At 38.2% G+C, this 26,949-nt stretch overlaps 1 protein-coding gene across 1 annotated transcript in view; it reads left to right on the top strand.

Annotated features, from left to right (window-relative positions):
* LOC134205480 (uncharacterized) overlaps window positions 1-26,949 on the top strand; it is a 137,843-nt gene that overhangs the window by 72,925 nt on the left and 37,969 nt on the right. Inside the window, exon 3 of the mRNA XM_062680754.1 lies at window positions 20,977-21,108. Coding sequence (XP_062536738.1) covers window positions 20,977-21,108 — 132 coding nt within the window. The remainder of the gene's footprint in view (window positions 1-20,976; window positions 21,109-26,949) is intronic.

Below are 26,949 nucleotides of genomic sequence, written 5' to 3'. Positions count from 1 at the left end.
AGTGCAATATTTATTCAGTATTATTAAAATTAAACAAACAGAATTAACATATATTGCTAGGCAAATTTTAATAAAATTTTAAAATGCATCCGATTTTATTTGAATAAAATAATGTGGACACTTGTTTTCGATACAGTCCTTATCTGCTTTATTTTTGTGTTCATTACCACTTTCAACCAGTGTTCGTAAAATCACTCATAAATCTCAATCAACGAGCGCTCCCGTGCGAACGAAATCGTCTGCGAGTTTAAAGGATTGCATCACACATGATTTTTTCATGCTAGAACGCATCATTTCACTCTTTTGCTAAAAAATCATTTTGGTTTAAAAGCGCATTTGAAATTAATTTGGGGGCAATTTAATGCTTATACATAAAAGAGTGTCTAATATTATATACGACAAACATCAATCCACTGTTTTTAACGAAGAAGAACAAAAGAAAACCTACGATGATTCAAATGGATGATTCACCTCATACATGAGTTTTTAGGTGCTGAGTTGGGTGCGTTTCAACTCACGCTTGATTTGAATCATCCATGAGTTTTGAGATTTTGAGTTTTTACCAATACTGGTTTCAACTCGGTGTTTTGAAGAAATTTTATTAATTTACCGAATAGTCATTATTCTTTGCACATATCTATGACAATCTATGGGGTCTCCAGTAGCCTTGGGAGGAAAGGCGTAAGATTGCCTATCCGGAAATGGCAAGTTCGATTCTCGGTCTGGTTTAGCATGTTTTCGGGTTGGAATCGTTCTCGACACCCTGGACATAGTGTAACCATTGTACTTGCCATACAATATACATACTCATGCATTGATAGGCATAGAAAAAGCTTTCAATTAATAACTGAGGAAATGCTAATAAAATACTAAGTTGAAAAGCTGGCCAAATTCCAGTTGGAATTCCAGTTCATGCGAAAATTAAACAGTCCTTGATACTTTCATTTGGCCGCCTAAGATAGAAAAAGGTACTGATTTCCTAATTGAACAATTGCATCACATGATTGCAAGCAAACAAGATAAAGCAAGACCATGCTGACGGTGGCTGGGTTCGATTCCCGGTGCCGGCTAGGTTTGGAAATTGTCTCGACTTCCCTGGGCATAAAAGTATCATCGTGTTAGCCTCATGATATACGAATGCAAAATGGTAACTTGGCTTAGAAACCTTGAGACCAATAACTGTGGAAGTGCTGAATGAACACTAAGCAGCGAGGCGGCAATGTCGGTTTAGGGACATTTGTCCGAATGCCGTTTGGCCGAATGTCGTTTGGCCGAATGCCATTTGGCCGAAAGGGTCATTTGGCCGAACGGCATTTGGCCGAATAGTTGAAATACGCTTTCTTACGAAGTGGGAAGTGAGTAGTGAGAAGCAAGAAAGAAGAAGGAAGAAGGAAAGGAAAAACGAAGAAAGAAGAAGGAAGAAGAAAGAAGGAAGAAGGAAGAATGAAGAAGGAAAAGGAAGGAAGAAAAACTAAGAAAGAAAAAAGAGGAAAGAAGGACGAAGAAATCAGAAAAAAGGAAGAAGGTTGAAGGAAGAAGGAAGAAAGAAGAAGAAAGAAGGAAAAAGGAAGAAAGAAAAAGGGATGAGAAGGAAGGAAAAAGGAAGAAAGAAGAAAGAGGATAGAGAACGGAGAAAATAAGAAAGAAGGAAGAAGGAATGAGGAGGAAGGAAGAAAGAAGAAGGAAGGAGGAAGAAAGACTACTCGTAAACTGAGGTCAATTTTTTTTAACTATTCGGCCAAACGGCATTCGACCACACGACTCGTTCGGCCAAACGGCATTCGGCCAAATGGCCTGACACCGCAATGTCCCAGTGGGGGATGTAATGCCAATAAGAAGAAAAAGAAGAAAATAAGAAGAAGATTAATGCAATGTTCAAAGCAAGTACTAAAACTGAAGCTCTTCAGGTTGATATCAATTTTATTCAAAAAATTGTTATTGGACTTCGTTTTTATGGCCCCAAAATATTTTTTTGAAAATTTTAAATTGGAATGCCCGCTTATTAAAGTGTAAGGAAGATACATTTTTCATCTTCCTTGCAGTTCATAATTTGCACATTGCCATTATAACTGAAACTTATTCAAAACCTGGACTTTTCATTAAAAGAGATTCAAATTATTTTATCCTGGTGGTGCGAATAGAACCGTTTTGGTTGTCAAACTGAAATCAAAATTTAAAAATTTGTAGAAAAATTATCAAAAAACTTCCTGAGAGATCTTTATTCTTTTTGGGTTATTTATTTTACAAATGTTTTCAATTGGCATACTTCCAGATAAATGGAAAAACGCCGAAGTTGTTCCAATTTTGAAGCCGGTAAAAAATTCAGCTGAGGCTTCTAGTTATCACCACGGTGCGCCGGTAGACCGTTATTATAAAATGTCCATCAAAACCAAGTACAGGGCTCGATTCTTGTGCTAATTCTGCACCTGTGGACCAATTAAAAAAAATCCCTAGGAGGAATCTCGAGAAATCTTAATCTGAAGTTTGTAGCTAAGAAATTTCAACAGAATCCATATTTTAATTAAACAATATCCCCAAAATACCTATAAAATTGTCCAAAAAGTGGTCCAAGTTTCAACCAGTTTGCATTTGATGTCTTTATAAATATTTACAACTGACAAACTCACCAAACTGACTTGGGTATGATTTTTATATGGCTTGAAACCGTTTATCTTCAAGAATGATACCTTTCGTTCAGAACCTTTCAAGAATTCACGTGCAGGTTGCAGATTCTTTGTTTAATGCCAAAGAAGAGAATCTTATCTTAATCTAATCTTACTTCTCGCCAATGTGAACATAAACGCTAAATTAACCAGTTAGCCATACAAAAAACATACTTAAGTCAGATTGGTAAGATAAGTCAGTTGTTAATATTTATAGCTGTAATAATGGAAACGTGTGCTTAGGTCGATGTTTGGCGATGTGCGGTCGCGTAGGATAAACCAAAAGCTCGCCCATTCTGCGGTGAACCCAGTATCCAGAAGTTAGCTAAAGCAGGAAGTGCACGATGGGCAGGGCATGGTGCAAGAAAGCCGGACAGCAACCTTGCGAAGATGGTGTTTGCCTCCGATTCGGCGGAAGCAAATGTAGCAAGCTTGGTGTGCTAAGCTGGCACAGAACGACTTGACGAGCGTGGAGCGCAACCGAGGATGGAGAGATGTGGACTCGAACCGCGTATTGTGGCGTCAAATTGTTGATCCAGTGTTATCTGTTTAGATGTTAACTAAATAAGAAATGAAACAGCATCAAATTCAAGCTGATTGAAAACAACTTGGACCACTTTTGCACGTATTTTGGGAATATTGTTAAATTAAAATATGTAATCTGTTGAATTTTTTTAGCTAAAAACTTCAAATCAAGATTCCTCGAGATTCCTCCTAGGGATTTTTTAAAAATTGGTCCAGAGGTGCAGAATAAGCACAAGAGTCGAGCCCTATTTTCCTAGTGGAAAACGAGATGAAAAGTAGAAAATGCATAAAGTGGAATGAGTGATATAATGATTTTTACATGCAGTGGTAAGTATTCCCTAGAGAACGGCAAAATAACCTATATTTTATGGATTAGCGGATGTCCCGGATCCATCCCGACTTATTTTGCTCATCAGTAAAATGAAGAGAAGAAAAGATGATGGTGGCGCTATTGGAATGGACCAAAGTATATATTGTAGCATGATTGTAGTAACTATATTTTGAAATAAATTGTGAAAAATATTTTATTGTAAATTATTATTAATTTTTAACTTAACCTAAAATGCAAAGAAAACAAAAACATTGTCCGTTCTACAAAATTATAGTAGTTTAATCAAACACGTTTGTTAATCCAATAAAAATCATTGTTGAGACAAAACGTCAAAAAATATTGATAACTATCATGATTGTTGAAACAACAAACATATTGGGTTGAATTCAACAAAAATATTTGTAAGCCCTGAGATAACAAACTTGTTTGTCGAATTTGACCCGTTCTTTTGTATTATTGACAATATATTTTTCTGGGTGTATATTACCTGTAAGATCTGGTGTCCCCCAAGGCAGCATACTTACTTGATACTTGATGGGCTACAGCTCTTCGATGAACCTACGCCGAATGGAGTATCCTTCTTCACTGGACTCGATCCTGGGCCAATCGCTTCCAGTCGCCCTGAACATTGAGCGCCCTCAGGTCCTCTTCAACTGCAAAAAGCCATCGAGTACGCGGCCTTCCACGAAGCCTGCGACCTCTTCCGGGTTCTCTACTAAATATTATCTTCGCTTGACGTTCTTCCGGCATACGAACAACGTGACCAGCCCACCGTAGTCTGCCGTGTTGTATAAGCTTAATAATATCCAGCCCTTTATACCTCTGGTACAATTCGTGATTCATGCGACGCCGCCAGATACCGTTCTCCTGTTTACCGCCGAGTATTGTCCGCAGCACCTTACGCTCAAACACTCCGAGAGCTCTCCGATCAGCCTCCTTTAACGTCCATGTCTCATGGCCGTATAAAGCCACCGGAAGAATCAGAGTAGTATACAGCGCGAGTTTTGTTTTCGTTTGCAGACTACGGGACTTAAGCTGGTTACGAAGTCCGTAATAAGCCCTATTTGCAGCTGCAATACGCCTTTTCACTTCGCGGGTAACATCATTATCGCACGTCACTAATGTTCCAAGATACACAAATTCTTCTACCACTTTAAATTTTTCACCATCCAGCACTATTTCGCCACCACCACCACTAATGAACCCACGTTGATTGCCAGCGACCATGTACTTCGTTTTGCTGGTATTGATCGTGAGTCCAATCCTCGCTGTCTCCCTCTTAAAAGGCGCAAAAGCCTCTTCCACGGCACGGCGATCAATTCCGATAATATCGATATCGTCCGCAAATCCCAGGAGCATATGCGATTTTGTGATAATGGTACCGCTTCTTTGCACACCAGCTTCCTAATCGCTCCCTCGAGCGCTATATTGAACAGTAGGTTCGAGAGTGCATCACCCTGCTTTAATCCATCTAAGGTAACAAATGACGTCGATATTTCATCCGCAACCCTTACACTTGATTTCGATCCGTCCAACGTTATACGAATCAGCCGTATTAGTTTCGTCGGAAAACCATGTTCAAGCATAATTTGCCATAATTCATTCCGTTTCACTGAGTCGTACGCCGCCTTGAAATCAATAAACAGATGATGAGTCTGCAAGTTGTACTCCCGGAATTTATCAAGGATTTGTCTCAGGGTAAACATTTGATCCGTCGTTGATCGGCCCTCACGAAAACCTGCTTGGTATTCGCCGACGAAGGACTCTTCAAGCGGTCTCAATCTGTTGAACAGAATAAGAGAGGGCAAATGAGGCCGTCCAACCAGCTAGCAGGCATTTCCTCGTCTTCCCATATTTTCGACATAATATGGTGCAGAACTTCATAAAGCTGCTCACTGCCATGTTTGAGAAGTTCAGCCGGGAGCTGGTCCTTCCCCGCAGCCTTATTGTTTTTCAGCTCTTTGACAGCTTTTTTAACCTCATCTAGTGTAGGTGACTCCACAGCTTGTCCATCGTCGCTAATATTTATTCTGTTCACCGATGCACCGTCACTTCCTCCATTCAACAAAGTCTTGAAGTGTTGCTTCCAAGGCAGCATACTGGGGCCCATATTGTATAACATTTTCACTTTTGGCTTAACTGATTTACCACTAGGGTGTTACCCGTGTCACCTGTAGTAGATCGCAAAAATGTTTGAATATTTTTTCCACCTACTTGCAAAAATGGAAAATTTCCCCTAAGCCGGAAAATTTCATTTTGAATTCCAAATGGTGCGAAAAATTGATTTCCGGTTTCTACACCCTATTTGTTTTTGTTTTGCTGAAATCCAGCAAAGTTATGCTGTTTTTTGTGTGCTGTTAATCCAGCATAGAAAAACGCTGAATTACCAGTAAAGTTGATTTTTACAATTATGACAACGCTCGAGACGAGCCAGCCCAGGCCTGAAATTCTCTCTAATAAAGACAAAAAAAATTATGACAACCAGTTTACTTAACGTTCAGCATAAATAATTTCGTAAATAATTTCGCTGGTTGCCGGAATTTTTATTGTTTAATCTGTTGCTGTATTTTCAGCAAAAATTAGGTTTTCTAAAAATGTTGCATTATTGCAAAATATATGTTTGTTCAAAAGTCATAATGATAATAACTTGCATACTCATTCGAGGTTTCATGTTGTTTGTTGCATTTTGTTAAAAACTTCGATTACTACACAATAAATACGGAATTTGCAAGCATCGAAACATGTCGATAACAACATAAATTTGAGAATCACAAGACCACACTCTATGATGTCAATTTATGAGAAGCACACAATCACACTGATATTAATCAGCATTTTATGACTGAAACTAAAAAAAAATCATAGGATTATAGTGCCACTGTGTTTCAAAAAAACCTATGAAACCGCACACATTCACTTTAAAAACTTGACACTTTTGTTTGAAGTAATTTATAATTTCTGGATATTTCTTCTCTTTCTAACCTGCACTACGGTTTGAAGTTTGACAATTTGAAAGATTTGTTGATTGTCAGCTGAATGGCTGATTCGGTGATCATTGTTACAGGTTTTCAGTCATACATTTATCATTCTAGCATGAAGTGTTAAAAAGTACTGAATATAAGCAAATATAAAACTATATATATTAGACCTCTTCATGTTTTCAAAAAGTATCAAAAATTCAACCGGTCAGCCCAGAATCACAATTCTTATGCTAAAATAAGTCTCCTGTCAAATTTGCAGCTAATTCGGATAAAATTTCGAGGTGGCTCAAGTCGATTTATTGTTTTTGAGCTATTTTTAATTTTGGAAAAATTCTAACTTGAGAAATAAACGTCAAAAACTATCGCAACAACCTCTATACGGAAGCTATTGGTGTACTCTTCAAGTTTTGTGAATATTGCGATTCGTTCTGTTCACGTTTTGTCCATGTTAAAGTGATTTTTAAGCTTTTAAGTGCATAGAAATACTGTTTCCCCCAAAAGTCGTTGTTTTACAAAATTCTTGAGTTCATGACAAATGATTGTTAATTTATTATATTATTATTCCTCTTTTTTCCCTGGAAATTTAAGTAATATAATTGCCCATGTGCGATTTACCGTTAAATTCTTAAAAATCAGAAACTGAACATTTGTCATCAATTTGCACGTTAGGATTTCTTCAAGCTAGTTGTTCGAACAAAACATAAATCAAATCATATGATATTTGATGCTTACAACAAACGACTTCCAAATTTTGTTAATTTCACCATATGTCTGCATGCTTTTAACATTGAGCGCATCGTAGTAACAAGTGAAATCGAAGCTTCTTTGTTTGAACAACTTGTTGGAAGAAATCTCAGCGTGCAAATTTATGACAAATGTTCAGCTTCTGATTTTTAAGAATTTAACGGTAAATCGCACATGGGAAATTATATTACTTAAATTTTCAGGGCAAAAAGAGGAATAATAATATAATAAATTAACAATCATTTGTCATAAAATCAAGAATTTTGTAGAACAACGACTTTTGGGGAAACCAGTATTTTTATGCACTTAAAAGCTTGAAAATCACTTTAACATGGACAAAACGTGAACGGAACGAATCGCAATGTTCACAAGACTTGTAGAGCACGCCAATAGCTTCCGTATAGAGGTTGTTGCGATAGTTTTTGACGTTTATATCTCATGTTAGATTTTTTCCAAAATTAAAAATAGCTCAAAAACACTAAATCGACTTGAGCCACCTCGAAATTTTATCCGAATTGGCTGAAAATTTGACAGGAGACTTATTTTAGCATAAGAATTGTGATTCTGGGCTGACCAGTTGAATTTTTGATACTTTTTGAAAACATGAAGAGGTCTAATATATATACATTTAACTATTATGCTGTTTTCTAGCAAAAACAAAAGATTTTAAATAGACAGTAAAATATTATACAGAAAAACGAATGGGATTTTACTCATTCGACCCCATTTCGACAATACCCATATTGTATGGAGTTTGGTACTCTGTAGAATAGTCAAACCGGATTGGATATTGGTGTTAGCTTTTGGCCATTTACCAGAAGACCCTTAACGCTGGGTAGACACCTTTACGTGGTGTGTTACGGGGTAAGATCTACCACGGTTACATTGCCAGCTACAGGCAAATTCTGACCCAACAAATACCTTCCTCATTATCCAACTACGCGGTATTTATGAGGGTGTCGCTAAGTCGGTGGCCTCTCGTTAAGTAAGTACCACATCAACACTTCCTTCATCTCCCTAGTTATGGCGAAGATGGGCGTGGCCAGGAGTAGTAATTCTCATGCTTTCGTTATTTTGTTTAAGACTGGAATCAAGGACCACTCCCCTTCTTGATTTCTGCTAGCATTCTAGATAAAGATCTCAAAAGTAAAACATGAGTATCACAAGTGTCCAATCTACGAACTACACGGTAACAATGCTAATGCTAATGTTAAAATGCTTTTGGTTATTTTTCAGAAAGCATACTTCGGAATTGGTTATATTAGATATTTTGAATCGAAACGACGCACAAAATATGCCAAATTTGTTTAGAAATTTTATCGATCAAAAATATGGCCTGTATTCTGGATTCCGGACCTTCCGCCGGAACTTGTTAAGGGGTAACTTAACGGAAATATTCTCATGAGACACATCAAACTTCTTGATTTCATAAGTTATGGCAATCTATGGCCGTTATGTACTTCCCGGGCCATATATGGATTTACTGAGTACTGGTAAAAAGTAAACCCCATCATACGTCACATCAAACTTTATGATATCAAAAGTTATTGCATTCAATTGTAGTTTTGTACATCCTGGACCATATTTAACCCTTCCAGGCCCACGGGGTCATATGTATATGACCCCAACAGAAAAATGGATGTATAAAATCGCACGATGGATAAAAGTGAACACTATCTTCAGCAAAATTGCTTGAAATTAACTCCCCTATCAGGGAAAAATATCAGGCATGGGCGATCAAGGCCCTACGACAACCTAGAACGTCATGAACACGGTGAAGTTACGAAAGAGAAAATTTTAGGTGTATTGGCAGCGGATTGTATTGTTTCAAAATAAGATTTTTATTCAAACGTATCCGTAGAGTTACTGTGATGTATAATAAACTATTTTACAACAACCTAGGCCATCCAAACATTCCTTGTGTTTAGGGCTTGAAATCTACAGCTGCAAGAAAATCGTTTTTCAGTAATGAATATGCTTCAATATGCATTCAATTATATCCATTACACTTCCCAGGAGGACAAAGGATATTGTAGGATAGATTTGAGAGATTCTGGGCAATCCAAACTGTCCTTGAGTTCGTTTATATGCATTACACTTCCCGGGAGGTCAATGGATATCTTAAAATAGTTTTGAGATATTCCGGACAATCCAAACTGTCTTTGAGATCGGGATTTGAGATCTACAGCTGCAAAAAAATCTATTTTTCGGTACTGAAAGCTTCATGTGCATTCAATTATATCTATTACACCTCCCGGGCGGTAAACGGATATCGTAGGATTTTTTAAAGATTATATGTGGCTTCCAAACTATCCTTGATTGCGAAACTTGAAATCTACAGTTGCGAAGGTAGCTGTTTCGTCACTCAAAGTTTCTAAATCATTCATTTGTTTGAGAAACTGCGCTTATCTTTTTACACAATTTCGAGAAAACAGCAATAAACTGTTTTTGATCAAATTGGCAACGAATCTTTCGTTTTCTTCGATACAGATCAATAGTTTTTGATAAAACTCAACATCCTGGCACTTCCATTGCGAAAACTGTAAATAGTACTCCATAATCCTCTTCAAATTGCACGTATGTAGTTTCTCAAAAAAACGAAAAAAAAATCATACATTCTCGATCAAATTTTTTTTTCGTGTTTTTTGCCAGAATACGTATTTTTGGACGATGATTCAGAATATTAGAATATCATTTTGGCCAAAAATGTAACATATGCAGTTTCTCAAACAAATGGTTCAAATGTATTTAACCATGTGTAGTACATCTCCTGGATGGTCAATATACATTGTAAGATAGTTTTTATATTTTATGCATCATCTGGGCTATAGCTGGTTTGAAGGCTTCTTCTGTTGCTCGAAGCTTCGATTGGATACATATCGTGTGCATTACATCTACTCCGCTACTCATAGTTTCGATACGTGTTAAATCTTTTTCATTACATCTCTCCGAGGTTTTTACGGTTTTGATGACCCCAAAACCATCTAAACATGTCCCTTGATCTTCAGGAATGTTTTATGGATATGAATGAATACATATCCTAACTTGAAGCGACGAAAAAAGCTAGAGAGGGGGCTGTAGATTGCAAGTTCTGAACTCAAGGAAGGTTTGGATAACCCAGGATGTCCCAAAAATCAACTTACCATATCTCCAGGTCTCCTAGAACAGCGGTTCTCAACCTTTTTATTGAGAGGTACCCCTTTGAACTTTTGCACGATTTTAGGTACCCCCTCTCAAAAGTAGGCTTCCAATCCTCTTGAAAACATAATTCCGAGCCCTTTTGAAGGGAAGCTCCTTTAAACTTTTGAGTCCCTTTAGAGTAGGGTTCCGCGCCTCTTTATTAGAGGCTTCTGAGCCTCTTGTAGAAAGGCTTTCAAGCCTCTTGAAGGCGATTTTCGAGCCACTCAAAAGGAAGCTTTCGTTGAATCTTGAAAGAACGCTTCTGAGCCTCTTGATAGTATGCTTCCAACCCTATTGAACAAAGAATTCTGAGCTTCTTGGAGCGAGGCTTCAGAGCCTCTTGAAAGGAGGCTGCCGAGCCTATTGATAGAAGGCTTCCGAACCACTTGAAAGTAGACTTCCGAGCCTCTTGAAAGCAGGCTTACGAGCCTCTTGAAAGAAGGCAACCTAACCACTTAAAATGAGGCTTCCGAACCTCTTAAAAAGAGGCTTCCGAGCCTCTCGAGAGAAGCCTCCCGATCCTTTTGTAAAAAGGCTTCAGAGCCTCTTGAAAGTAGGCTTCCGAGCCTCTTGAAAAAAGGCTTCCGAGCCTCTTGAAAGAAGGCTTCCGAGCCTCTTGAAAGAAGGCTTCCGAGCATCTTGAAAGGAGGTTTTTGAGTCTCAAGAAAAGGAGGCTTTTTAACTTCTTGAGAGGAGGCTTCCGAGCCTCTTGAGAGGAGGCTTCCGAGCCTCTTGAGAGGAGGCTTCCGAGCCTCTTGAGAGGAGGCTTCCGAGCCTCTTGAGAGGAGGCTTCCGAGGCACTTGAGGGGAGGGTTCCGAGCCTCTTGAGGAGGAGGCTTCCAGACCTCTTGAGAGGAGGCTCTCCAGGCCTCTTGAGAGGAGGTTTCGAGGCCTCTTGAGAGAAGGCAGGAGGCCTCTTGAGGAGGAGGCTTCCGAGCCTCTTGAGAGGAGGCTTCCGAGCCTCTTGAGAGGAGGCTTCCGAGCCTCTTGGAAGGAGGCTTCCGAGCCTCTTGAGAGGAGGCTTCCGAGCCTCTTGAGAGGAGGCTTCCGAGCCTCTTGAGAGGAGGATTCCAAGTCTCTTGAGAGGAGGCTTCCGAGCCTCTTGAGAGGAGGCTTCCGAGCCTCTTGAAAAGAGGCTTCCGAGCCTCTTGAAAGGAAGCCTTCGAGCTGCTTGGAAGAAGGCTTCCGAGAGGCGTAAAAGGATGCTCCTAACCCTCTTGCAACTAAGCAACGGTGTTGTGAAAAAATCATTTTGTTCATTCGACGTATTGTTCGTTTGATATTTTGTTCCGCAGCCCTTCATACATTGTGCTGGTTGTGTCAATTGGGATTTATTGATCGCATTATATATTATGTACAATATAAATTTTTGAAATAGAAAATACACAATTATCAAAACCATGAATTTTGATTGAAATTGTAATATGTCCGCCATTACGCATTTTTGTCCGAGGTACCCCCTAGGGCCAGCGAAGGTACCCCCAGGGGTACATGTACCCCAGGTTGAGAACCACTGTCCTAGAATATGTTATGTTAGAATATGAATATGTTGAATACATATCCAAGTTTCTAGTGACGAGAAAAGCTAGTGTCGTAGCTGTAGATCGCAAGTTCGGAACTCAAGGACAGTTTGGATGACCAAGGATATCCCAAAACCATCTAACCATGTTTCCTGATATTCACAAATATATTATGGATATAGTTGAATACATATCCAAGCTTGAAGCGACGAAAAAAGCTAAAGTGGTGGCTGTAGATCGCAAGTTCTGACTTCAAGCATAGTTTGGATGGCCTAGGATATCCCAAAACCGTCTAACCATGCCTCCTGATCTTCACAAATATATTATAGATATAGTTGAATACATATCCAAGCTTTAAGCGACGAAAAAACATAGAGTGGTGGTTGGATAAGCCAAGCTTGGATATGTATTCAATCATATCCATAATATATTCATGAAGATCAGGAGACATGGCTAGATGGTTTTGGGACATCCTGGACCATCGAAACTGTCCTTGAAGTTAGAACTTGCGATCAAGGATAGTTTGTCCCAAAACCATCTAGCCATGTCTCCTGATCTTCATGATTATGTTATGGATATGGTTCAACATATATCCAAGCTTGGAACGACGAAAAAAGTTAGAGTGGTGGTTGTAGATCGCAAGTTCTGACTCCAAGGACAGTTTGAATGACCCAGGATATCCCAAAACCGTCCAACCATGCCTCCTGATTTTCACAAATATATTATCGATATATCTGAAAACATATCCATGCTTGAAGCGACGAAAAAAGCTAGAGTTGTGGCTGTAGATCTGAACTCAAGGACGGTTTGGATGATCTAGTACAGCGGTTCTCAACATTTTTCATGATAGGTAACCCTTCGAATTTTAACATTCATTGAGGTACCCCCTATTGTTTATAGCTGTAAATGAAAATAAACATAGATACATAATACGGAAAACGGACATGGAAATAAAGCAATATATGACTCTCAAAAATGTTGTCTGAAATCTTTGTTATTCTGTGATACTCTGCAAATCAAATTAAATTTATACATCAAGTTTCCTATAAGACGTTGATGACCTTTGGAGGATTCCAAGCTTCTTGAAAGCGTGCTTCCGCGCTACGTGGAAGGAGCCTTCCGAGCCTCTTGAAGGAAGGCTTCAGAGCCTCTTGAAAGGAAGCTTCTTCGTCTTCTTCAAAAAAGAATTCCGATCTTCTTGAAAGGAGGCTTCCGAGCCTCTTGAAAGGACGTTTTCGAGTCTTTTGAAAAGAGGCTTCTGAACCTTCAGAAAAAAGGCTTCCAACCCTCTTGAAAAGAGCCTTCCAAGCCTCTAAAAAGGAGGCTTCCGAGCCTTTTGAAAAGCTTCCGAGCCTATTGAAAAAGGCTTCCGAGCTACTTGAAAGGAAGCTCCAGAGCTTCTTGTTAGGGTGCTTCCGAGCTTTTTGAAAGAAGGCTTCCTAGCCTCTAGAAAAGAGGCTTCCTAGCCTCTAGAAAAGAGGCTTCCTAGCCTTTAGAAAAGAGGCTTCCAATCTTCTATAAAGGAGGCTACTCAAGAGAAAGGAGGATTCCGATCCTCTTGAAAAAAGACTACTTGGAAGGAAGCTTCTGAGCTTCTTATTAGGGTGCTTCCGAGCTTTTTAAAAGAAGGCTTCCGAACCTCTTCAAAGGAGGCTTCCAAGCCTCTGGAAAAAAGGCTTCCGAGCCTTTAAAAAGATCGGCTTCCGAGCCTCTTGAAATGAGGCTTCCAAATCTTTATAAAGGAGGCTTCCAAACCTTTTGAAAAAAGGTTTCCGACCCCCTTCAAAAAAGGCTTCTGAGCCTTTTGAAAATCGGCTTCCGAGCCTCTTTAAAATAGGCTTCCGTACTTCTTGAAAGGAGGCTTCCAAGCCTTTAGAAAGGAGGCTTTTTCAAACCTTTTGAAAAAAGATTTCCGACCCTCTTCAAAAGAGGCTTCCAAGCCTCTTGAAAAGAGGCTTCCGAGATTTTTGAAAATCAGCTTCAAAGCCTCTTCTAAATAGGCTTCCGTATGATAGGTGGCTTTCGAGCATCTTGAAAGAAGGCTTCCGAACCTGTAGAAAGAATGCTTGCAAACCTCTATGAATGATGCTTTCATGCATCTAGAAAGAAAGCTTCCAAACCTTTTGAAAAAGGTTTCCGACCCACTTCAAAGGAGGCTTCCGAGCCTTTTGCAAATCGGCTTACGAGCCTCTTTAACCTCCCTAATGCATTAGGAAAAAGTTACACATTGTGCTTTGGGGTTCGTTTGGACCCAAGATTTCATCATGATCACAAAAACTCAAATTTCAACCGATTTTCGGTCTTTAGACACCAAACGAAAGCTGTAGGTTTCTGGAATAAGGTGAATCATCCAAATTGACCTCTCTAGTCCCCGGGAAACCTGTACTAAAGATGTACTGTTTGAGCTTCTCAATTTGGCAACTAATTATCGAATTTCGTGTTATGAAACATAAAATTGCTTGAATATATGTGCTTTGATGATCCCAACTGTATTTGCTATCTGTTATATGTCATTTCTTGATAATTTTATCCCTTGAGCGGTCATCGGAAAGCTCTTTTTTTAAACTATCATTTATTTGGAAGGCTCATTTGCCGTGAAGCGTTACGGAGCAGGAATACAATTTGTCATGATTATTATACATTAATGTTAGTTTGGGGAACCGAAAGACTCGCTTTTTGATCGAGGTTAGGAAATACAATTATACAATAGGAAAGGAATGGAATTTAGGTGCTTAATTAATTACAATGCTGATGTTCACACAGTTTAGCGAAGGATTTAGCGATGTTTCACTTCTGTAACGAGACAAATGATTTTTGGGAGACAGCAAGGAGAGGACGACATACGAATGGGGTTTACCGGTACATAACAAGAGGAAGACATTCTTAAGGGATTACGACAGCCAAAGGGACGGGTGGATAACGATTACAGTCTAACATCAGCAACTTTCATAAATTGGTAGACAAGGGACATATATTCGTGATCAAGACCCGCCAACACTTCTCTAATAGGCTTTGGCTGCCTTCCTCGGACCCGAAGATGTTAAGTTAGCGCTGATCTGGGGCCACGATGCTCCTCGCACGCCCACACGACATGGTTAATGTCTTGATAATCTGCGTCGCAAACACAGAGATTGCCTTCTGAGAGCCCTGCTCGAAAAAGATGTGCATTTAAAGTGTAGTGATTGGACATTAGACGACACATGGTTCGAATGAAGCCTCGTCCCAATCGGAAAGCTCTCTGGAGGATCCGGAAAATCCATAAAATCACCAGTTCCAAAAGTTCATCTCAGAGCTTCGCGATTTTTTCGTAGCAATCCATCCTGGCGAATTGTGGTACAATCAATAGTGAAAGTCTTCTGTGACCACCAAATGTCCCAGAAACGGTCCTACGGAAGATCTTGAACATCCGTAAAAATAGCCAATTCCAAAAGTTCGTCCCAGAGCTTCGAGATTGTTCCGTAATAATCTATCCTGGCGAATTATGAATGTAATCTATCTTCTATTCTATATAATAAAAATGAAATGGTCTGTGTTCGTATCCGCATAACTCTAAAACGGCTGGATTGATTTTCTTCATTCCTTCAGCTGATATGTTCGTTTTGGTTTCCGACGGGTTTATGATATTTCCCAATGTGAAAATCATAAGCAAAGTAAAAAGAATAGTAAAAAACTAAAACAAAGATTCGTATGAGAATTTCTCATAGGCAGCTCACAACACGCATTTACGCCTACTATGCAGGACTACGTCTACCGGGTCAACTAGTCAGTAATAATATCTTCTGTGACCCCCAATTGCTACAGAAACGATCTTTAGGAATATCCGTAAAATGACCAAATCCAATCATCTCAGAGCTTCACGATTTGTTGGTAACCATTTATTCTGGCAAATTATGGATGCAATCAATAGGGAAAGTCTTCTGTGACCCCCAAACGGTTCTTTGAAAGATCTGGAACATCCGTTAAAGTGGCCAAAATCTCGCGGCTAATTCCGGAAAAAATCATCCCAGTGCTTTGCGATTTTTTCGTAGCAATCCATCCTGCCGAATTATGAGTGCAATCAGTCTTCCGTGACCCCCAAATGCTCCCGAAATGGCCGTTCGGAAGATCCGGAGTTACGTATGCTGAATTTCAAAAAATTGAGAATTTCAGAAATACTGAGATTTTTCGCGATTTGTCCATAACCAACGACAAACGACGAAAGGTCTGTGCAATCCATTGTGAATGTCTTTTGCGACCCACAAATGCTCCCGAAACGGTCCTCTGGAAGATCCTGAACATCCGTGAAAGTGGCCGATTCAAAAAAATCATTCCAGAGCATCGCTTTTTTATTCGCAACCATCCATACGGGCGAATTGTGTGAACAATAAATTGTATAAGTACTCTTTAAAAGAGGCTGCCGAGTCTCCTAAAAGGAGGCTTCCGAGTCTCCTAAAAAGAGGCCTCTTGTAAGAAGACTTTCAAGCATCTTGAAAGGAGGCTTCCTAGTGTCTTGAGAGGAGACTTCTGAGACTTTCGAGAGAAGGTTTTCGAGTCCTTGGAAGCCTATTAAAAACTCTGAAAAGGAAGTTTACGAGTTTCTTGAAAAAATGCTTTCAATCCTTTATCAACGAAGCTACTGAGCTATGGAAAAAGCCTTCATGCCTTTCAAATAGAGGCTTACAAACCTCTAGATTCTAGATTTTAGTCACTAAACTTTTTGTCCTTTAGATCTTTTGCTGCACAGCCAATCATACACTATGCTGGTCGTTGTGGGCAGAATTTAATAAATTTTGATTTACTAACATGCATATTACATACCATACATAGGGATGAATCGATACTAGTAAATACGAGTAAATACTCGATACTTTTGATTCGATACCAAGTACTTTTGGAATCGATACTTTGATATCCGATCCCAAGTAAGTATCGAATTGAAGTACTTGAATCAATCGAGTACCCGATTTAAAGTTTATTAAATTACATAAACCTTAATAGAAACGTTCGTATTTTCTTCGAAATAATCTTCTAAGTTAATTATTTAATTCGAATAAAAAAATCTAAGTATATCACTTAAAATTGAGGATCGTAAATGTGGCCAATGCTCAATCCATACCATGACCATACTTCTCGTATTATGCGGGAAGTCCCAGACAGTGAATTCGAGAGACTATGGAGTCTCTAGAGAATCCTTGGAATAGCATTTGAATAACCTTAAGGGTGTGGAGAATGTGGGAATATTGAAAATTAGTTTGATGTACGGAATTAGAAATATTGTAAATTAGAAATATGTCAAAGTTTAGTTCATGACTATGATCTGAGTCGAAAGGCTCTGAGTCACTGAGTCACAGGATCTGAAAATCGGGGTATCAGAAAATGATCTGTAAAGATCTAAAAAATCTGTAAAATCAGGAAAACGCCTGAAGCACTTGATACATTCACATACTATACCATATACTCAGACGACCGGCACCGCAAACCGCACTGCCACGAGATCAAGATTTTAAAACATTTCTTTTCAAAATATTAAGAAAATTCAAAGTAATCGTTTCTAAGAAATCGAGTAGTTGGCGTCATACTTGATACTTGTTGATGGGACACAACTAGGGGTTCCATTCCCGGAAACAATTTCCCGGGAAATCAATTTTCCCGGGATTCCCGATTCCCGGGATGCGCATTTTAGTTTCCCGAATTTCCCGGGAAATTATTATGTTAAAGTATTTACCAATTTTTGGAGACGACTGTGATCGGTTAAAGTATTTGAAAATCCTTTTCTTATTTTGCAAATTTGATGAGGGAGTATCAATTATATTTTTGACTAACATCTTCTCACTGTTCTCATAATGAAATTTCTATTTAATGGTATATTTCGCTTTCAAAGAAGATAACTCCTCATATTATAAAAATAATTAAGTTTTAACTGTAGATGCTACAGTATTGTACGGTTCAACTCTAATGCGCGTTGAAGGGAGGCGAATCAAAGCATAAGTTTCCATCGGTCGTTTATTTATTTAGTAACTCCAATCATTACGGGCATTACGAAGTCGAAATAAAAATCGAGTATTTGATGAAATTTCTCAATAGCAAGAATAAAGTTCCCGGGATCCGGCAGTTACGGCTTTGGTAGGTTTATTGTCAGAGGCTTATTTTTAAGACTTTCAATACTTTTTGATTCAAACCCCGATACGTGTTCCAAACAGACTCATGTTCCGAACAATCGTGATATTGCTTTCTTTTTCTAAATTATAATGAACTATTGAGAATTTACTGTCTGGATATGTCAGAGTACAAAAGTTAACATATTTTAGGTCTTTACTATAAGGTCATTACAACAGTCTAATAACAAAAACTCGCCAAACTTATGCAATTTTATGCGTTTCTGGTGCTGCTCGAAATTTCAAACAAAGTTTGACAGAAAGATTCATTTAATATTGATAGTTATGATTTGTAAGGTACGACCATAAAACGCTCGTCTGAACTTTTTTTTTCGCTGTTGAAAAACAAACATTTATTGCTTACATACTTCAAATGCAAAGGCGAAATGTACTCAAGTGCTCGTATCATGGTTCTTATTATACATCAAATTTGACGAGAATATTGTTTGCATTAATAAAATATACGGACGAGTAAAAGAATGGTTTATGTTAGAAATCTTCCGGCAATAACAGAAGAAATCCTGTCAAAGCCGTCTTCTCCTCCATATCAAGGAAGAATCAAGGAATCATCTGGACACAGCAGATCTTACTCTCTAACGAGAGTAGATGCTGAAACTTCGCCATCTGTTGCTTATGATATAGCGAGCGTTTTGCAGACATAGACCTAGGTAACGCTCTCGAACTAAACAGAGACAATATTTCAGACTTTTCAACAACTCTTTAATCATTTTTGCACAATGTATCAAGTATCAATCCCTTGAGGTCGAGAGTATATTTTTATCCTTATTATCCTAGTTATTTATTCACGTTACGATTTTGAATTTCGCAAAATTGTTTTATTTCCCGGGATCCCGGGAAATCCCGGGTAGTTAACATTTCTTTTCCCGTTTCCCGGGAAGTTGATTCCCGGGAAAAATGGAACCCCTAGACACAACATTCTTTTGAAACGATTTGATTAAATTTTGAATAAATTATTATTAATAATAAAATAATTACTCATAACAATATTGCTCAACAGATACAGCTTTCAAAATAAATAATGCATAGTGTCCCGGATTAGTCCAAGAAATAACTGGTCACTTTACTCAATCTTATATTGGTTTAAATTTTCCTCAAACTCGATAGCAAATGACCCAAACATCTGGGGTAATCTCGACTTTGAACTAATATTTGCAGCTGTGTTGCGAAAGTCCCATCCCATTGAAGAAACATCAGAGAGATTCGCATCTTAGGAACATTAATTAAAAATACAGAAAAATACTGATCAAAAGATGCAATTGATTTACATATTGAATGTTTCACGTGAAATCAAGTTTAACAGCTTTTAATACACTCTCGAGACAAGTGAATTAAAGTATCGAAGAATAACTAATGATGTGCTTAATTCTTTAGTGTTCCATTCAACATAAATAATGAATAACATGACTGCGACAAAACAATCGTTTTTGAAACTTCAAAAGTTTGAGTACTCATATGATACGAGTAGGTATCGATACTTTTAATTCGATATTTAGTGGTATCGATACTTTTATACGATACTACTTCAAAGTAAAAGTATCGATACCTCACTGGTATCGTTTCATCCCCATACATAGTTTTGGAATCTAAAAATACATAATTATCAAAACTGTATCAATAAGTTTTATTGGAATTGTAATACATCCGCCATTACGTTTTTTGGTCCGAGGCAGTATTGTAAAATGTCATTTGCATTCTTTTTCATAATTTTCCCAGAACTTTTTTCAGTAGTTAGCCATCAAATATCAAGTATGGCGAACGGGCGTGGGAGGCAAAATGTCATTCAAATGACATTATGTCAAATGACACGTGACATTTTGGAGAGATTTCACTTTCTAGCCTCACATGTGTTATTTAGAGTAATGTACCTTTGGACAAAAATATAGCACTACTCAAGCGTTATGCGTGCATCTAAAATTTTGAAGTAAATTTGGCTTCCGAAGAAAGTTATGAACAAATTAGTCAAATGACATGCAGATGACATTTTACAAGCCTGGCCCGAGGTACCCCTGGGGCCGGCAAAGGTACCCCCAGGGGTACATGTACCCCAGGTTGAGAACCGCTGATCTAGTACATCCCGAAAAAATATGTTTCAACTTGTTTTGTCAGTCCTCCATTTTTAATCACGAAAAAGGAAATAGAACATATCAAATTTACTGTGTGATACCGCTTAGAAAAATTTGGGCCTGAAAGGGTTAAACAGATTGGAATCGGTAGAATACCGGTTCAAAGGTCAACCTTGGAAAATAAGCAAACCAAATCAGGCTGTCCATAAAACAGGAAGACCCGAATATCAAATTTTCAAACCTACCGTGAAATTTACAAAATTTTCGTGAAATTTACAAAGAATTTCCCATAGACATGGAAGAAAATTCCAATAATAATTTGTAATGCGTTTGTATGCCTATCCATACAATTTATCAACCAAATTTAATGTTTTATGTTTACTTTCTTATCATTTCCATTTCACGCACATACTTTGAAATCGAGATTGTTACAGCATGATTTTCATTATCATAAAAATTACAAACATTGATTATTTTCCACTGAATTTACTTCAAGGCATCGCAGTGCTTGAGTATAAGATTCACGTTGGTGGCTTTGGTCCCCAATATTACAACCTTTTTCATGTGAAACTGACGCGATTTCTTTAGGGTGTCCCCAGCCCCCCTACAGTCAACCTAAGTTTAACTAAGGAAAATTTCTCTTTTTTTAGGAGGAGTTTTTATTTTAGTCATTTACAATCAGTTTCTTGAATTTCTCTGGGTAATTTAGAAAAGCGAATCATAGTGATAGTTTCATACAGTTTTGATGTGCAGTTTTTTCGTTTATATCTGGTAAAACAATCATTATCCATTTATTTTATTTTTTCAATTGCAGGAAAAAACGAGCAGACAAAGTTGTTTGCTATGGGGAGCTGGGCTGCTTCGAAGAGACTGCATATCTGGAAATGCTTCCATCGTCACCGGAGGAAATCAACACAAAATTCTACGTTTATTCGGCCAAGCATCGGTAAGTGACAACTTGTTAATGTATGTTCGTGTCAATAACATGCTTCCTTCAATAGTGAAAACCCTGGCAGTGTATATAATTATACTATTCGCTTATTAGCAGTAAGAACCAGTAGTTGTTTTCCTCGGTGGATGCTGAAGGTCAATGACTTCAATGAGAGCACACCGGTCGTACTTGTCTGGTTGATCCTTAGCACAACCTGTTCTATTGATCTCCGCAGATGATGGATGCTGCTCCCAAGGTGGCACCTTGGTTCAGATCATGCAGCGAATTGGTTTTGATATGCATTCATATGATCAATCAAAACAACGGTGATAATGATCTTTGGAGGATGAAACGGAATTAACGCGAGTTCGAAGATCTCTTGCAATTACGTAAAAAGTGTGAACGCATATCGCTGCCATTGAACTGAAGAAAGGACATTGACAGCCAGAAGTAGATGATCTCAAATGGCTACGGCTGCAGTGCATCAACAGAGTAAATGTAACGCATTAATGCCTGTATGTACAATTGAACATCGAAAGCAATTATGATGGGGGCATCATGAACCGGCGGTAGTCATGCGTGAAGTGCAAGTTCGTGCACTTACTTTACTTCAAGGCAAATCAATCAGGAACCTTATAAGTGAATGTATTCTCTTTATCATATGCGAGTTTCGGCCTTAGGCTGCATATTTGCTTAATTGAAGTTAGCACATATAAAGTAGGATTTCCTATATTTCAGTTGAATTTTTAGATAACAGCGATTCTCAAGTTTTTACATATCACGACCGACATAAAGTATGGTGCCATGGCGTTTGATCTGTAGTAATTTTTTTTTTATTATTTCTTCTATTGGTCATGTTGGGCACGCGCTAGTTAGGCTGCATCCCAATTGAAACGATGGCAATCGATCGAGTGAAAGTATTACGTCAAGAGCTAGAAATTTGCTTTTCTCACAATTGGAAACAGTGATTTGTGTTCGCTGATTTAACAAACAAAAACCTCAATCCTACTATCGATAGTTTTTCCCCAGATGTCTAAGTTTAACACGACCAATTGTTTGTATTAAAAAATTAAGAAAGAGATCAACCAATATGATAATTGGGTCCTAAAGCCCTACCTCGTTTATGGTTGCAAACGATAGTGCATCGGTCAAGAATACTTGAACCAATGTTATAAAAATTCTGGTAAATTCTTAATCAGTAAAAATAACATTTTTGTGTTTAAGATATTTTAAGCCAAACATTGGGCTGTGCAACATTTCAGAACGAATGAACATCAGCTCAAAACGTCAGGCCCATATATTAACTGTCAAAGGTTGAGTCAAGTGCCCTGCGGTGTTTTGCTGGTGCGTTTGAATCATATTATTCCATACGTCAAACGAGACCGAAAATGTCGAGGAGGCATTTTTCATCTATTTTTTAATTTCAAATTAAACAATGTTCCTCTCGACTTTTGAGTCGGAAGAAAAACTGACACGTTCAGGATGATTACCTTCATCCGAGCCTTCATCGTTCCCTGAAAGAAAATCGAATATCGATTCTTCATTTTAGGACCCAATTGTCGTTGAATTATTTATTTCTTATTTAAAACGACAGAGAACCATAACTAACATCAAACGAATAAGTTTAAATAAATTTGACATTGGTCAACCAAATCAGAATTATTTCAGAATGTTCATTTTTCAGATTTGTAGTTCAACATAGGTAAATCGACTGGCAACTGCCGTTACTTGAATTATATGCAAAAATACCGACATCATGCTGGAACAAATATTATTTTGTTCTCCTGTCACCGCCTCCCTCAATCTTGTGTGGCTTCATTTTATTATTTGAGGTGGAATTCAAAATTTGGTTGAAAAAATGACTAAAATGTTGACCTTCGATCAATCAATCAATTCATCCATTTTTTGCCTTTCGCGTATACCAAGTATACGTAAAGGCTAAAGGATCACTCCAAAACCGAACTTTTGATAGAAGGCTCAGCTCGACGAATTGAGGTTATGTCTGTATGTGTGTGTGTGTACAAAAAAAATGTGAGACACACTTTTTTTTAGTTAGCCTTAATCGATTTGCTTGCAACAGTTATTGAAAAAAAAAATGTTTTTCCCCATCCCCCCCTTGAAAAAAAAACAAAATTGATTTTTTAAACTGCTGCGATGCATTTAACCCTTTTGTTACCGACAAAAAACACCCTTACGTAACCGACAGGATACCCGGGTACCCACGGATTCAAAATGATCATAACATTATCAATTTTTCACCGATTTTGACGATTTTGATTGCTACGGATTCAGGAACTTACCCGCTATTCGATACACGTTGCATAGAACCGATTCGGATAACCAGGTTACCGTAATTTCGGATTGACTGGTCTAAGTCCCATAATTTGTGTAAATTGAAGATATATAGTCAACCAAATAAAGATTTCTTGCGTCATGACCAGGGAATCAATATTCGAGCAACGCCTAACAATATACCCTTTGTCGTCAACAGAGTTTGTTACTGACAAACGCACCTCGCAACAAGCCTTTATCAGAACCCAAACACAATATGACAAGAATCATTTGCCTTGCATGCTCTGATATTTCCAAGAAAACGATGCTAATTTTGTAATCATAGTGAGATTCTGCAATATTTCCATAAAAGCAGAAGCTATGATAGCAAAAAAAAACGAAATTAGCTGTATAGATAATGCAAACAAGGATGTTAACGATCATTCGGTAATTTGCATTTGATCATTTAGTAGTTTGTCAATAACACATTCCAGAAGCTGAATTTCAAAATATGTTGTATGGTGGACTTCTAGTGCGAAGGTTTTTCTACAACTCTGCCTAATGGTTCGTTGTTTGAATTTCACTAGTAACGGAGTTATAGCTATAGTTTCAGTAACTTAGACTAAATGATAACAAAATTCCAATCATTTAGTTTAAGTTACTGCAACTAGCGCTCTAACTCCGTTATTAGTTGAATTCTAATAATGAACCATTAGGCAAAGTTGTAGAAAAACCTTCGCACTAGAAGTCCACCATACAACATATTTTGAAATTTAGCTTCTGGAATGTGTTATTGACAAACTACTAAATGATCGAACGCAAATACTGAATGATCGTTAACATCCTTGAATGCAAAATAACGGGATGAGAAGTTAACAACAAAATTGTCTTCTTTTTTTGTTGCTGACAAAAATTTTCGAATCTTTGTCATTATTATCTCCGACAAAAACAAAGCTTTGTCGTTGGTTCTTTTTTCTCACTTGTTTTGCTTGCGCATAGAAGAAAAATTGATTCCCTGGTCATTACTGATGACTTCGTTGGAAATTAAAAGAATTTAACTTAACTACGTTATGATTTGATCCCGGACTGGTTATCCTGGAACAGGATCCCGTGGGACCTACAGTGGCCACGAGCTCATTCTGAAGTATCCCTGGCAATATGGGTGTCAAAGTTCATGAAATTATTTCGTTAGCACACAGATAGAAAAAGTTGTTAAAATTTACACGAAAATAATGCACATAAAGGGATTACCAAAAAGAGCGTAAATTTAAACGGTATTGTCGCCTGAATGTTTGCAATTTATATTGCATTATGTCACTTTTTATACGAATAAGTGTCATAATGCTATGTAAATTGCATACATTCAGGGCGAATCTGTTAGGAAAGATCCATTTACGCCCAGAATAGTGTAATTTTCCACGTCTTTATTTTTTACGCGTTGACTAGTTTTCATTTTTTTTTTCTGTGCATGATCTGATGAGTAATTGGACCATAGGATGGTTTGACAACGGACTGGTCATCCTGGAACAGGTTTCCGTGCAACTCTAAGTGGCCACAAACTCATTCTGAAGAAACCCTGGCAATATGGGTATCAAAATTCATGAAATCGTTTCGGAAGCATGATCTGATGAGTAATTAGGCCATTCGATGGTTTGACAACGAACCGGTCATCCTTAAACAAGTTTCCGTGGGGCCCAATGGGGACCCTCATTTAGAAGAAATCCTGGCAATCTTCATTTTCTCCAGTGGCTTTACATGACCACTGGAACCTGATTTTCAACAATTCTATTAGTATGTCCACAGTAAAACAATTGAAAGCTTTTTTATGTCGATCAATTGCATAAATATGTATCTTGTGTGGTGAGCACAAAGGATACACTATCAGAAGAGAATTGAGCATTTCTCACCCGGAAGCATCTTAGATAAAGAATCGAGCATCTTGGCATCTGCGGATTAGTAATCCTACGCTTATGCTCACAAGGATAACTTCGTAAGCATGCTTCCACAAACAGTAGGGCAGTCGTATGTTTTTCACAAGAATGAAACCGTGGAACCTTAGTTTTCTAGATTCGCTATTCTGTAACCACTAGTGTTCTTTAGCTCAATGTGGGCTCGTCCTTATTCGATATTGAGGATATAGAGTAAGAAAGGTAACATCCATATGCTCGACTATTTTTTATCACTTACTGGTTTACCGTTTGGCAAACCTTCTTGAAGGCCCATCAGCTTATAAAAGCATGCTTCCGGAATAATTTCAAAAATGTTGATACTTATCCAGTTTTCCCGAGCGATAACGACCACAAACTTGACTTTGAATAGATTCAAAAGACGTTCCTCTGGAGGTCAACCGCACCCACTGTTCTGAGCATTCTAAACAATGTGGTAAATAAGAAGCTGTGGATGCAATAGATCCACACTTTCCTATTTGCTGCATTGCTCAGATTGCTCCTTCTCACTTCTTTTTTCTTCCTTTTACTTTTTTTCTATTCCTTCCAACTTCTTCCTTTTTTTCTCGTTTAATTTCTCCCTACTCTCTTCTCACTTCTCGCATATCACTTCTCACTTCTTACTTCTCCCTTCTCATTTTTCACTTTTCACTTTTCTCTTCTCATTTCTATCATTTTCAGTTTTTTCTTTCCACTTTTTACTTCTCACTGCTCACTCCACACTATTCACTCCTAACTTGTCATTCGACCTAATGACCGTTCGGCCTAACGGACATTCGACTACTTAATGGCCATTCGGTCCAATGACCCAGCATCGGTCCCACCTTCTTGGAAACATATGTTTTTGAAACAATTCTTAGAATTTTGATACCCATATTGTTTCTTCTAAATGAGTTTGTGGCCACTTCAGGGCCTCCGGGAACCTGTTCCAGGATGGCCGTTCCGATTGCTATCGACCCTATGGTCTAAACTACTTGGAAACATGTTTCCGAAACAATTCCAAGATTTTGATACCCATATTGTCAGAGTTTCTTCTAAATGAGTTTGTGGCCAAATCAGGGCCTCCAAAAACGTGTTCCTGGATGACCGTTCCAGTTGATATCTATCCTATAGTCAACTACATGGAAAACATGTTTCCGAAACAATTCCAAGATTTTGATACGCATATTTCCTGGGTTTCTTTGAAATGACCTTGTGGCCTTTTTAGCCCCCCCTGGAGACATGTTTCAGGATGTCCCTGCCAATTGCCATCAACCCTATGGTCTAAAATACTTAGAAAACATGTTTCCGAGACAATTAAGAGAATTTTGAAACCCATATACAATATGCAAGGGTTTCTTCTAAATGGGGTTGTGTCCACTTTGGGCTCCATGGGAACCTGCTCCGGAATTGCCGTTCCGAATGCCATCAACCCTATGGTCTGATCTATATGGAAAACATGTTTCCAAAACAATTTCAAGATTTTTGATGCCCATATTGTCAGGGTTTCTTCAGAATGAATTTGTGGCCACTTTAGGCCCCACGGGAACCTGTTACAGAATGACCGTTCTGGTGGATATCTATCCTATGGTCTTAACTACATGGAAAACATATTTCTGGTACAATTCCAAGAATGTCGATACCCATATCGCCTCGGTTT

This window comes from Armigeres subalbatus, chromosome 1, assembly GCF_024139115.2.
Source record: "Armigeres subalbatus isolate Guangzhou_Male chromosome 1, GZ_Asu_2, whole genome shotgun sequence".
NCBI lineage: Eukaryota > Metazoa > Arthropoda > Insecta > Diptera > Culicidae > Armigeres > Armigeres subalbatus.
The sequence above is the reverse complement of the archived record's forward strand: the minus strand, read 5'-3'. Positions and strand labels throughout refer to the sequence as shown.